The 14,576-nt window shown below is 35.5% G+C and overlaps 1 protein-coding gene across 1 annotated transcript in view; it reads right to left on the bottom strand.

The window, feature by feature from the left end:
• Hormad1 (HORMA domain containing 1) overlaps nt 1-8,682 on the bottom strand; it is a 29,545-nt gene extending 20,863 nt beyond the window's left edge. Inside the window, exons 1-5 of the mRNA XM_047517885.1 lie at nt 8,626-8,682; nt 7,361-7,420; nt 6,436-6,580; nt 4,699-4,762; nt 3,656-3,692 (exon numbers count right to left, since the gene is read on the bottom strand). Coding sequence (XP_047373841.1) covers nt 3,656-3,692; nt 4,699-4,762; nt 6,436-6,580; nt 7,361-7,393 — 279 coding nt within the window. The 5' untranslated portion in view covers nt 7,394-7,420; nt 8,626-8,682. The remainder of the gene's footprint in view (nt 1-3,655; nt 3,693-4,698; nt 4,763-6,435; nt 6,581-7,360; nt 7,421-8,625) is intronic.
• Between the last annotated feature and the right edge of the window lie 5,894 nt (nt 8,683-14,576).

Genomic DNA, 14,576 nt, shown 5'->3' with positions numbered 1-14,576 from the left:
TGGGGATGCAAGGTTGATTCAACATCCGTAAATCGATAAATGTAATTCATCACATCAATATACTTAAGGTTAAGAATTATATGATTATTTCAATAGATGCAGAGAAAACATTTGACAAAATACAATACCCCTTCATGCTCAAAACACTAGAAAAAATAGGGATAGTAGGAACATACCTCAACATTGTAAAGGCTATTTATGCTAAGCCCACAGCCAACATCATTCATAATGGAGAAAAACTGAAAGTATTCCCTTTAAAAACTGGAACAAGGCAGGGATGCCCTCTTTCACCAATTCTATTCAAACTTGTTCTTGAAATACTAGTCAGAGCAATTAGACCAAAGAGATTAAAGGGATACAAATAGGAAAAGAAGAACTCAAGCTGTCACTATTTGCCTATGACATGATTCAACAAATGATGCTGGGAAAACTGGAAATCCATATGCAGTAAAAACTCAACTCAAAATGGATCAAGGATCCAAAACACTACACCAGAAAACTTCTAGACCTAATAAATGAATTCAGCATAATAGCAGGACATAAAATCAACATGCATAAATCGAAAGCATTTTTATTCGTAAGTGATGAATCATCTGAAAGGGAAATGAGGAAAACAACTCCATTCACAATAGCCTAAAAAAAAAATACTTGGGAATCAATCTAACCAAAGAGGTGAAAGATCTCTACAATGAAAACTACAAAACATTAAAGAAAGAAATTGAAGAAGACCCTAGAAGATGGGAAGATCTCCCATGTTCTTGGATAGGCAGAATTAATATTATCAAAATGGCCATACTTCCAAAGGCATTATACAGATTTAATGCAATTCCAATTAAAATCCCTATGACATTTCTCATAGAAACAGAAAAAGCAATCATGAAATTCATCTGGAAGAACAAAAGACCCAGAATATCCAATGCAATCCTGGGTACGAAGAGTGATGCAGAAGGTATCACAATACCAGACCTTACACTCTACTATAGAGCAATAGTAACAAAAACAGCATGGTATTGGCACCAAAATAGACAGGTAGATCAATGGTACAGAACAGAAGATACAGAGACATGTCCACATAAGTACAGTTATCTCATACTACACAAAGGTTCCAAAAACATACAATGGAGAAAAGATAGCCTCTTCAACAAATGGTGCTGGTAAAACTGGAAATCCTTATGCAGTAAAATGAAATTTAACCCCTATCTCTCACCCTGTACAAAACTCAATTCAAAATGGATCAAGGATCTAGGAATTAGACCTGAGACCCTTCACCAAACAGAAGAAACAGTAGGCCCGAATCTTCATCACACTGACTTAGGACCAGACTTCCTTAACAAGACCCCCAAAGCGCAAGAAATAAAAGCAAGAATCAATAAATGAGATAGATTCAAACTAAAAAGCTTTTTCTCAGCAAAGGAAAAATCAATAATGTGAAAAGAGAGCCTACAGAGTGGGAGAAAATCTTTTCCACACACACTTCAGACAGAGCACTCATCTCCAAAGTTTATAAAGAACTTAAAAAACTTTACACCCAAAATACAAAGAACCCAATCAATAAATGGGCTAAGGAAATGGGCAGACACTTCACAGAAGATACACTGGTGATCAACAAATATATGAAAAAGTGCTCATCATCCCTAGTAATTAGAGAAATGCAAATTAACACCACCCTCCAATTTCATCTAACTCCAAATAGAATGGCTATTATCAAGAACACAAGCAATAATAAGTGTTGGCATGGATGTGGGGAAAAAGGCACACTCATACGTTGCTGGTGGAGTTGCAAATAGGTATAGCTACTCTGGAAAGCAGTATGGAGATTCCTCAAAAAACTTGGAATGGGCCCACCATTTGACCCAGCTAGCCCACTCTTTGGGTTATAGCGAAAGGACTTAAAACCAGCATACCATAGTGACACAGCCACATCAATGCTCATAGCTGCTCAATTCACAATAGCTAAATTGTGGAACCAACCAAGATGCCCTTCAACTGATGAATGGATAAAGAAACTGTGGTATATATACACAATGGACTATTACTCAGCCATAAAGAAGAATAAAATTATGGCATTTTCTGGTAAATGGATGGAGTTGGAGAATATCATGCTAAGTGAAATAGGCCAAGCCAAAAAAACCAAAGGCTGAATGTTTTCTCTGATAAGTGGATGATGATACATAACGAGGGGGGATGAGGGGGGTAGGGAGAGAAGAATGAAGGAACTTTGGATGGTGTAGAGGAAAATGGGGTGGGAGGGAGTGGAGGAAGGAAAGATAGTAGAATGAGATAGACATTATTACCCTATATATATTTATGATTACATGAATGATGTGAATCTACATTGTGTAGAACCATACAAATGAAAAGTTATACCCCATTTGTGTACAATTAATCAAAATGCAGTCTGTAAAAATAAAAATTAAAAAAAGAAATAATTTATTGTGATGGGTTGACAGATCGGGCTCCATGAGAATGTTATAGGCCAGACAAACTCCATTTTGCTCTGAGACTCCATGTTATGTAGGAAATAAGCTTCTTCCATGGGAACACCCCACCTCTGTACCCATCAACAATTGCTTAGCTTCTCCCATGGGGACACCCCCCCCCAATCATCAGTTACTTAGTGTGACATGTTTGTTTGTTTTTTTTTTATTATTGTAAACAAATGGAATACATGTTGTTTCTCTGTTTGTACATGGCGTAAAGGCATACCATTTGTGTAATCATAAATTTACATAGGGTAATGTTGTTTGATTCATTCTGTTATTTTTTTTCCCCTTCCCCCCCACCCCTCCCACCCCTCTTTTCCCTCTATACAGTCCTTCCTTCCTCCATTCTTGCCCCCCTCCCTAACCCTAACTCTAACCCTAACACTAACCCCTCCCACCCCCCATTATGTGTCATCATCCACTTATTAGCGATATCATTCGCTTAGTGTGACATGTTTAAACAATACAGAAAGACAATTCCTATGTAAAGAAGAATTGCTCTTTTTTGATTCCTATTGCTCCTAAACAATGTACCATGTGACCAGTGACTGTGTGGATGTTAGCAACCATTCTTTAGTTTGTACCTAGGTAAGGTTCATTTTGACCCACTTCTCCCTCTGTTGATCTCATGATGTTAGTTTGTAATTTTGAATCATAGCAACAGACACTTATGATTGATGTGATTTTTGGTATAAGAACCCCTACAATCCTATGGTTGGAGCTATTCTCCCAATAGCCATTTTTTTGGGGCATTGTGTGAGACAGTCAGTCGGCTGGCTTAATAAAGACTCTCAAATTTGGACTTCTCAGTGGTGATCAGTCTGTTCTTAAGTTGTACCCCATAACGTTTATTATATTAGTGTAAAAAAAGATTGTAAAATGCATGTGAAACTAATAAATGAACTATTAGTTCATTAATCTTTTAAAGTTAGTTTGTGCTATTAGTACCAATGAATATTAATTAACAAAAACTAGCTTGGTAAAATTTGTTTAGTCTTAATTGCATTAGACTTAAATAAGTTGAAGATTAGGCTTTAAAATATTCAAAAGTTCAAACTTTTTAGTAACTCTAACTGGCCTATGCCCAAGTTAATTTGTTTCACTACATGTCAATTCCTATTAAATTTGTAGAATATAAAGTATAGAAATAAAAGTTATACTGAAAGACTTACATATTTTTTCTGTAAAGCATCATAGCATCCTAGCATCCTAAAAAAGTCAAAGATTCATTTTTAGATTAAATGCATTTCCAGATAGTAGATCTTTGCTTAAATCTCTGTTATCTCATTACTAGATAATGACCAAATTTCTTATTAAAGTACTCCTCCCTCTTTTTTTGGTATTGAGGATTGAATCCAAGGGCTCTTTGCTACTAAGTTACATCTCTAGGCCTTTATATTTTTTTTATTTTGAGACAGGTTCTCCCTAAATTGCTGAGGCTGGTCTTGAATTTGCAATCCTCTAGAGTCGCTGGGATCAGCCGTGTATGTCAATGTGCCTAGCAAAGCACCCTTCTTATCAACTAGCTTAAAACAAAATAAGAAGCTGGGTGGGTTGGTACATGCCTGTAATCTTAGTGATTCAGGAGGCTGGAGGCAGGAAGACTGCAAGTTCAAGACCAGTCTCAGTAATTTAGTAAGATCCTGTCTCAAAACAAAAAATATAAAAGGCTGAGGATGTGGTTCAGTTATTAAGAGTCCCTGGGTTCAATCCTTGGTACCAAAAAGAAAAAACAAAACAAAACAAAAACAAAAATCAAGATAACATAAGAAACAATATGGCAGAAATATAAAATGATGATGGGGATGGAAGGAAACTATAAACTATCTGACAGCTATTTGTGAGGAGCAATAATGGAAAAATAAAGCCTACTCATTTGAGGCATGAAATAAAGGAAAAATTTAATGCATAAATCCAAAGATCTGCAAAAATGATAGTCAGTGTTGGGGCTGGGGTTGTAGCTCAGTGGCAGAGCACTTGCCTAGCATGTATGAGGCACTGGGTTCAATCCTTAGCATCACATAAAAGTAAATAAAATAAAAGCATTCTGTTCATCTACAACTACAAAAAATTTTTTGAAAAATGATATCCAGTGTTAACAGATGAATCACTAAAATTTTGTTAAACAGTGAAAGGTATTCAGTGTACAAAAAAATGTAATTTAGAAAAATCAGAATTTTCTATCTTGAGGAATTTTTTTTTTTTTTTGACTTACCACTTCACTAACTGTGTAGATCCTGGACAATTTTTATCTTCTCTCAGAATTTTGACACAAAGATCTAAATACAAAAACAGTGAAATAAACTGAGTTACAGTATAAACTGACATGTTATTTTTACTTCCTTAAATAGTGCCAGGCTAACCTTTAACTTATGATTCTCCTGCCTCAGCCTTCCAAATTGCTGGGATTACAGACTTGTATCACTACGCCTGGCCAAAATATTTTTTATCTATTTACTTCATCACTGTAAATGTAATGTCAGGTGAAATTACACTTGAGAAACTGAAGAGAATTTTTACAAGTAAGTGCTTTCAAAGGTATTGAATATACTTCTTTAAAACCCACTTAGAGGGTTTGGGGCTGGAGCTCAATGGCAGAGCAATTGCCTAGTATGTGTGAGGTATGTTCATCCCTGCACTGCAAAAACAAAACAAAAACCATTTAGTTGCTCAAAGAAAAAACTGAACATGAATGTGGTGTTATATAATCACAGCCAAAGAGGGGAAATGACCCACATGTTCAACTGATATGGTTTAGACACTTATAATAACCACTTATATAGCCACTGAATAATGGAAGATTATTCAAGAACTTGGATAAAGTACTAACACATGCTACAACATGTGTGGACCTCAAAAACATTAGGTTAAGTGAAAGAAGTCACTCACAAAGAACCATATATTGTATGATTCCTCTTATAAGAATGTCTAGAATAAGTAAATGCATAGAAACAGAAAGGAGATTGGTGGTTGCCTATGACTGGAAAGGCTGAGGGAAAGACAATAGGGACTTAATGGGTATGGGGTTTCTTTTCAGGGTGATGAAGATGTTCTAATATTGACTGTGGTGATAGTTGCACATTGGTGAATATACCAAAATTAAGAAATTATACAGTTTAAATTTGTGAATTGTTGGATATGTGAATTATATCAATAAAACTTCTACTAAAATCACAATTTGTTTTTTAAAAATATTTTTAGCTGTAGATAGACACAATGCCTTTTATGTTATTCATTTATTTTTATGTGGTGCTGAGAACCGAACCCAGTGCCTCACACATGCTAGGCAAGCACTCTGCCACTGAGCTACAGCCCCATTCCCTAAAATCACAATTTCTAATCAGAAGTTACAGTTATAAGGACTGGGGCTGAAGCTCAGTGATAAAGTGCTTGCTTAGAATGTGTAAGGCACTGGGATTAATCCCTAGGATCAAGAAAAAGTTAGTTAAAAAGCAAGCCAAGGAGACTGGGGTTGTAACTCAGTGCAGAGCGGTTGCCTAGCATGTGTGAGGCACTGGGTTTGATTCTCAGCACTGCATATAAATAACAAACACAGATCCATTGATAACTAAAAAAAATAAAAAGACAAACCAAAACAAAATCTTTTTCTTTCTCTTTTTGGTACTGGGGATTGCACCCAGAGGTGCTTTACCACTGATCTACATCCCCACTCTTTTTTTTTTCTTTTTCTTTTTTTTGTGGTACTGGGGATTGAACCCATGGCCTTGTGCTTGCAAGGAAAGCACTCTACCAACTGAGCTATATCCTCAGCTCCCCACTCTTTATTTATTTTATTTTTTAACTTTGAGACAGTGTCTCACTAAATTGCTGAGAGTCTTGCTGAACTGCTGATGGGGGCCTCAAACTTACAATCCTCTTACTTCAGCCTCCCAAGTTGCTAGGATTACAGGCTCAGTCAACATTTTTAAAGAAAGTCTTAATATTACATTACCATCTAGATATCTTGTTCCATAAGCACATTCTGGAAATATTCCTCTCAAATACGTGATGCAGGATACTGAAACTGCTAAGAGTCTCTTCACTAATACCAAAGACTGCTGCTCAGTTGATATCTTACTGGGAAATACCAATGCACTCTACAATTCAAAGGAAATTAAAACATCTTATTTACATTTATTAAAAATAAAGCTTCCTTGCACTTAAGAGTAATCTAATTTTGCATAAACATGATGTTCTCCCAAAGAATTCCTCCCCATAGTGTTTAGTAATCCTGAGAAAATTGGGAAAGGTTTATAAAATGTGAGGATGTCTTTAGAGTAACAATGCGAAGGTAACATGCAAAAAGTGCTTAAGAATCTCCTTCCAAGTTAACTGTGAATGTATAATACATGGATAGAAACGTTTACTCTTTAGTCAGTGACTAGGTTTAACATATGCTAGCTGTAATACATCCTCAAAATGACAATTTTATATTTGAGTCATGAATATTTTCTAGGAGTGGACTGCTATGAACAATAATTTCATCAAAGCAGTTGAACAGCATTCATTAATACCTAATATAAATTAAATTTGAACCAAAATGTAATGTAATACACCAAATATCTCACAGAATTCTACATTAGTTGAAAAGTTTAGTAAATTTCTTCTTTTTTTTTTTTTTATTTGTAGGTGGACAAAATACCTTATTTTTATGTGGTGTTGAGGATTGAACCCAGGGCCCCACCCTGGCTAGGTGAGTGCTCTATCAGAGCCACAACCCCACCCCTATTTCTTCTAAAAACACAGGGTTTCCTGGTATTATTAATCCCTCAAGCTGTTTCAAAAATAAAGTAGCTAAGATTTTAAGAAACAATAAAATCCATATGTGTTTATGTTTATACACACACACCCACACATAGAAATACAAGAACTCATACCATGGAAGTCCTCTGCAATTGTGCAGTGGCCATCTTCTGACAAAATATTTTAATTCAACCCTGTGACACAAATATTAACTAACTTCAGAATTTTTTTTTATTTCTTACATTCTAAGTCAGAATTTTATTTGAATAAATTTCAGAATTTCTTAACTTAAAAGGAAACGTAGAAATTCATATTGTTGTACAACTATTTTGATTTTGAGAAGATCCTCATTTTAAGACATTTGATAGTAACTCTCACATAAATGGATTATTAAAATAATTTATTTTTTAAATTTTTTTGGTGCTCAGTATTGAAACCAGGACCTCATGAATGCTAAGCACTTGCTCTGCCAGGTGACACCCCAGCCCAAGAACCTAGGTGTTTTTTGTATGCTTGTTTTTTTTAGGTGTGTCTCCCTATGTAGCCCAGGATGGTTCTGAACTCCTGGGATGAAATGATCCTTTTGCCTCAGCCTCCCAAGTAGCTGGGATTATAGGCATACACTGTCATGATTGGCAAATAGAAGGAAAAAAATTTAGCCTTTTTACTTTCTATTTTTGAGACAGAGTCTCACTAAGTTGCCTAGGCTGCCCTTGAGCTTGCGATCTTCCTGCCTCAGCCTTTCGGGCACCTGGGATGACAGGCAGGCGCCACAGCGAACCAACTAGAAAATTTTAAGAAGGTACAAAAATTCTGATTTTTCTTCACTGTACAGTATTCAAGCATTGACGATGTTGCTAAAGTTGTATTAGGTAATGAAAAACTCTCTGGGAAACCTTTAAAGTTTTAAATTTAAAAAATGCATATATAGTTTCAAAATATTTGAAATAGGTGACTCTCTTTCAATAGGACTCTAGAAATAAATATTGTCTAAGGAATAGCTATAAAAGAGCAAGAGAAAAATAGTCTAGATTTTTATGGCTCATTTTGATTTCTCAATTATAATCCTGGCATAAGTATGGAAATTTCAATCTTGTTTGGTTCCAATTTCACTTTTCTTTATCAGACAATTCAACTAGAATCACCAAACTTCACAGAAGGGTCTATTTACTAGAAAAGTTAAAATTTATGCTAATTAAGCGTGGAGTTCAGCCACCAGCGTTCACACTATTTTAGGAACAGCCTCTGAAAAATTAGCAGGTACACATTTTTTCCCTAAGTATTTCGCCATTAAAACCTCAAGAAACTTAAAAGTAGGCAGAAGGCGACAGGAAAAAAGGATTAAAAGGTAAAAACAAAACCAAGAACAAACATATATACATATATATATATATATTACGTAACGTCTGAGGGTAGGGCGCCGGCGACCAGAACTTCACCAAGCGGCATGCGCTTTGACCCATGCGCATGCGCTTTCCTTCAACGGTCGCCCCCAGCCGGGTCAAAAACTCCGGAGAGAGGTCACCTTTCCCGCCAAGAGTTGCGCAAGGCGTTCTGGGAGCTCGGCAAGCCAGAAGTCTACCGCGCCAAACCTCAGTCTCATCAGCTAAATTCCAGGGACCAGTATGGTGAGATTAACTAATTGCAAGTGCAAAGCCTACCCAATATACATAGCTTTAATGCAGTGGTCAAAGTGATCCCGTTTAAGCTACGGTTTAATTCATCCTCTCCATTTCTGATTGTTTTCTGAGTTGATTTTGTTATCAGATTGCATTTCCACCTTCCGGTTTCTTGTGTCTTCAGGAAAACAATTGCCTTACTTAGATTATTTCTACCGTGTTATAACTCTGAGGACGATGGATAGCATTTGACATAATCTGTGTCTCATTTAGAAACAAAATAAAGTCAGAACAGGTAATTGGAGACTTTCCAGTAGTACAAGCTACTTACTTTCAAATTGCTACATATCCAAATAAATTGTGTTGGTATTATAAACATCATGATTTTTCATAAATTTTGATGTCTTCATTATGGAGGAAGTGAGCACCTCAAACATGAAAAGATTTGTACATAGTCATTTAATTAGGAAAAGAAGACTAGAATCCTATTTTCAGGATCAAAAGTAGTGAAGACCTTGGTCAAATAATTATTTTGCATTATATTTCTCTCATATTTATGTATTTGGTACCAGGGATTGAATCCAGGGGTGCTTAACCACTGAGCCACATCTCCAGTCCATTTTTATTTTTTGTTTTGAGTTGCTTAGGGCCTCGCTAAATTGATGAGGCTGACTTTGAATTTGAGTCATTCTATCACAGCCTCTTGAGGGATTACCACTATGCCCAGCATTTTTTTCACATTTAAAGTTTACGAAAAGTTTTAATGGTCACTATCCTATTCTTAACCTTGCTTGTTACAAGAGCCTTGTGAGGAAGACACTGGTATTGTCCTAATTTATTCTTTTTTTAATTTTTATTTATTATTATTTTTTTAGTTGTTGATGGACCTTTATTTTATTTATTTATTTATATGTGGTGCTGAGAATCCAACCCCATGCCTCACACATGCTAGGCAAGAATTCTACCACTGAGCTAAAACCCCAGCCCCTAATTTATTCTTTTCCTCTTTCCTTTGTTCCTTTTTTTCCCTTCCTACCTGCCTTCCTTACTTCTTTTACTCCTCTTTTCTTCTACCCTACCCCTGCTAGGAATTAAACCTCTTTTAAAAATGATAAAACAGATTCAGGCAAATTTGATTTCCCAAGATCACAACAAACTTTGATGTTAGCAGAGGGGGCCACTACACCATCTAAAGATGTCATATTAAATTTAAGATATAGTGCTGCGTATTAAATTTATAGTTTTCATTAATAACTATAGAAAAAAGGAAAAACATTTCAGACATCATTCACAGAATCATAACAATACAATCACTATCTACTGATTTCTATATCATTAACTATTTTTGAGGATGAGAGTGTAGAAATGGGTAGTATTAGTGCAAGATATCTGAAACTTCAGTTATCATAGAGTAAGTCTATACATACTATATAAAACCAAGAGTCAAAAAATGTTTATATACGCCATGTACAGAGAAACAACATGTATCCCATTTTTTACAATAAAAAAAGTTTATATATATATATATATATATATATATATTTATGTATATATATGAAACCTGAAGACGAATTCCAGAAGAAACAGCCAAAAGAATTATTGTTGATTTGAAAAGATTACTGATTTTAAAAATATTGGTTAACAGAATGGGACATCGTACAATAAAGTTATAATATGCTTATACATCATGCAATAAACAACTGTCCATTATGCATAGTTTTAATTATAGTACCATGTTGAATGTGCCTCTGAGTTCTTTAATGACTTCTAGGCACTGTATTGAACATAACATTTCTACTGTATAGAAATCAGTAAATTCTTGGTTGTTTTATACAAGCACTGGCAAGGTGCACATACATCTATTAATTATGGATCACCTCCTCATTTACTATTTGAAATTAGTGTTTAAATATGACATGTTAAGGCCCAGGGTTGTGGCTCAGTTAGTGGTAGAGTACTTACCTGGCATGCGTGAAGCACTGGGTTTGATCCCGGCAACATATAAAAATAAAACAAATATAATAAAGGTATTGCATCTATCTACAATTAAAAAATATTTTTTAAAAAATGTAACATGTTAAAATTTGGTTGAATACACGTAAGAAATTCTAGAAATCTATAGAAAAACTAATAGCAGTGGTTACTTCTAAGGCGTAGGGATCTGAGCCTATAAGGGAAAGTAGTGGGATAGAGATCTTTCACTTTCTTTTCTTTTTTTTTTTAATATTTTTAGTTGTAGGTGGACAAGATATCTTTATTTATATTGTATGTAGTGCTGAGACTCAAACCCAGTGCCTCACACATGCTAGGTGAGCACTTTACCACTGAGCCACAATCCCAGCCCCAGAGTTTTCACTCTCTTTTATGCATACCCCCACACACAGAGACACAGACAATCCATATTATTCACAAATCTCATATTTGTGAATTTACCCACTTATTAAATTTATTTATAAACCCCAAATTAGTAATAAATTCAATGACTTTTTCATCACTTACAGACATGTTCAGAACAGCAGAAAAAATTGAGTCTAACTACATGAATCTCACACAATAAGGTTTAACATGATTATACTCTGCCCTTCTTGTTTCATCTCTTACTGTAAACAAGCATCTTTTCTGAGTGCCAGTTAGTGCCACACATTTTGTATTTTTGTGCTTCGTGCATCATGTGTGTGTGTTTGTGTATGTGTGTGATATTTTGCTGTTTAAAATAGTTTTGTGCTGTGTAATTTTCTTAACTGTAAGGAGGTTGTGATGTGCCTTACAGAGAAAACACGTGTTAGATAAGGTTAGTTTAGGCATGAGTTATAGAGCATTTGACTGTGAATTCAATATTAATGAATCAACAATACATGTTAAATATATTGTTTTTAAATAGAAACACACACAAAATAAGGTTGGATACTGATTCAGTTGATGAAAATGTGGTGACCAGAAGCCCATGAGAATCTATCCCTGTATTATTCCTTGAAGTAATAGTTCAGTATTTGCTAATTCAGTGTTCATGGTTATTTTCTAGACCATGACTAGTGCAAATAATGAGAATTAACTATTATATACTTTTAATTTTTGAGCCATGTGAATATAATAGCAATACTATGAAATAATCAAATTTTAAAAACATTCAGAACTGATAGTGACTTGACTGTTATATAATTTTTTCTTACCATTTTATTTAAGCAATATCATTAGTTATCTTTATCTTAGTGAAGCAGAAAAGAAAGGAACAGGAGTAGTGTGAAGAAAAGGCGAGAACGACCCCGGACCAACTAAAGCCGCTTGCCGCTGCATCCCCGCGTCCAGCGCCTGCGTGCCACCACCATCGCCACCATGCCCAAGAGAAAGTCTGAACCACAGAGAAGATCAGCAAGGTTGTCTGCTAAACCTGCTCCTCCAAATCCAGCAGCCCAAGCGCTGCAAAGAAGGGAGAAGAAGGTACCCAAAGGGAAAAAGGGAAAAGGCAACGCTGGCAAGGATGGGAATAACCCTGCAGAAAATGGAGATGCCAAAAGAGACCAGGCACAGAAAACTGAAGACGCTAGAGATGCCAAGTGAAGTGTGTGCATTTTTGATAACTGTGTACTTCTGGTGACTGTACAGTTTGAAATACTATTTTTTTATCAAGTTTGTTAGCACACAGAATACTTCATTATTGTTTTCAGGGGAAGGAGCATACATCACTAGTAGAATGTCTCCAAAGATGGATTGCTGGGGGGGAAAACACCTTCCCCTGCTAGTTTTGAGAGACTTCCTCTTGGCTCCCAAGAGGAGGGATTCCCTGATGTTGGCACACATAGCCACCTTGGCACAAACGCCTGTGGTATGGAAAAACTCAAATTCATCTATGTTCTCTTCTCCTTCTCGGCCATTGGCATAGACTTAACTCCCCTAAACTCAGACCTGTTGGGACCTGTCTCCCAACAATTGGTTTTTACCAGTGTGTCGGAAATCTGGACTTCCCAGTGACATCATTGAGACATTGTCCCTCAGAGGAGCAACAGTTCCTTTTCTAGATTGTGGATCTTCAGATTAATAATTTTTCCTTTTTCATTTCATTTACTGCAAGTTGGGGTCAGCTTGTGAAAAGTTGTTAAACAACATGCTAAATGTGAAGTGTCAACCCTTACTCTAAACTTTCCCTATTCAGAGCTTCAAATGAAGATTTCATTGGGTTTTATAGTGGCTCTCTGATTTTGGTAGTCCATTGAAGAAGGGAGTTTGAAAGTTGTTGTATACTGTTAATGATTGTCTGCCCATATCCTGCCTGAAATACCATGATTGTTTATGGAAAGTTTCTTTAATAAAGCTGGATACAGTTTGAAAAAAAAAAAAAGAAAGAAAAGAAAGGAACAAAATTCAGATCAAAGTACAGGTCTCCAAGGGACCAGGGAGAGAGTAGGAGAGACAAGTTTTATTTTCTATCTATTTATTTTTTACTGTGGTAAACAAACCCAAAGCCTTGTGCATGCTTGAGGTAAGTGCTCTACCACTGAGCAACATACCAAGCCCAAGAGAAAAGTTCTGCATAATAATAATTTTAAAAGGAGTTTAAAAATAGTATCTAATATTTAGATTTCCATTATTATGAAAGAACTATTAGGACATTTTGACTTCTAACCCTTATAATATGCTTGTCATTGATTTACATTCATTCATTATTTCAATTAATAGTGGTTGACTGTTTATTTTTTTTCTTGTGATGCTGGAACTTTAGCAAAACAAGCACTCTACCACTGAATGATACTCCCACCACAACAAATGAATACTTTAAAGCAGGCAGTATGCTATGTTCTAGGTACAAAGTGGTAAACAAAACTCATGGTTTCTGTTCCCACTGGGTTTACAGTCTAGTGAAGGAGATCAATGTTATATAAATAAGGCATAAATACATAAATAATTACAACCTGATAGGTGTATGGGAAAAAAAGCACTGAATTCATTGAGAAAGTCAAAGTTACAAAAACTAACTTTAGATGGGAAGATGAGTCATGAAAGTCTTCTCTATGGAAATGACATTTGAGTTACAACCAGAGGATAAGTAGGAGTTATTAGAAGAAAATGGAGAAGGGTAGGGAGATGGTGGCAGGAGTATTTTGGACAGAGAGAACAACACTTACAATGGGTCTAAAGTAGAAGTGTTTCAAAAATTAAAGGAAGAACCGAGTACAGTGGTACATGCCTGTAAATCTGACTGAGAAGGTTGAGGCAGGAGAATTGCAAGTCCAAGTCCAGACTCAGCAACTTAGCGGGACCATAAGTAACTTAGCCACACTCTGCTGCCTGTTCAGAACCCACCTATTAGTCTATAGAGTTGTGAAGAAGATTCATCAATTTAGATAAAAATATGAATGATAGAATATTTTTAAAGAAATGCAGTTTGGTTATTTTTTTCACATTGGCTCAATTATTTACCAAAAGAAGGTCTTGGTCAGCTTATTGATGACTAGATAAAAATTATTTGAATTGTTATATTAAATTGTTGATCTTTTGAAGTGCTTGAAAACAGACTATCTTTTAGGTATTTGTCTTCTTTAGTATCATTTAATTCCTAAAAATTTATTGAATCCTGTTATATGCAGAGATAATAATTTGAGCCCTCAGGATATTTGTAACCTAATATTCTCTTTTATGGAAGTTGCCATAACCCATCACCAGCATACCACAATTAACATTCCCACGATAGAGTATGATAATTAGCTAAGAATAATTTGAAAAGAATGATATGTAG

This window comes from Sciurus carolinensis, chromosome 1 (assembly GCF_902686445.1).
Source record: "Sciurus carolinensis chromosome 1, mSciCar1.2, whole genome shotgun sequence".
Lineage (NCBI taxonomy): Eukaryota > Metazoa > Chordata > Mammalia > Rodentia > Sciuridae > Sciurus > Sciurus carolinensis.
The sequence above is the reverse complement of the archived record's forward strand: the minus strand, read 5'-3'. Positions and strand labels throughout refer to the sequence as shown.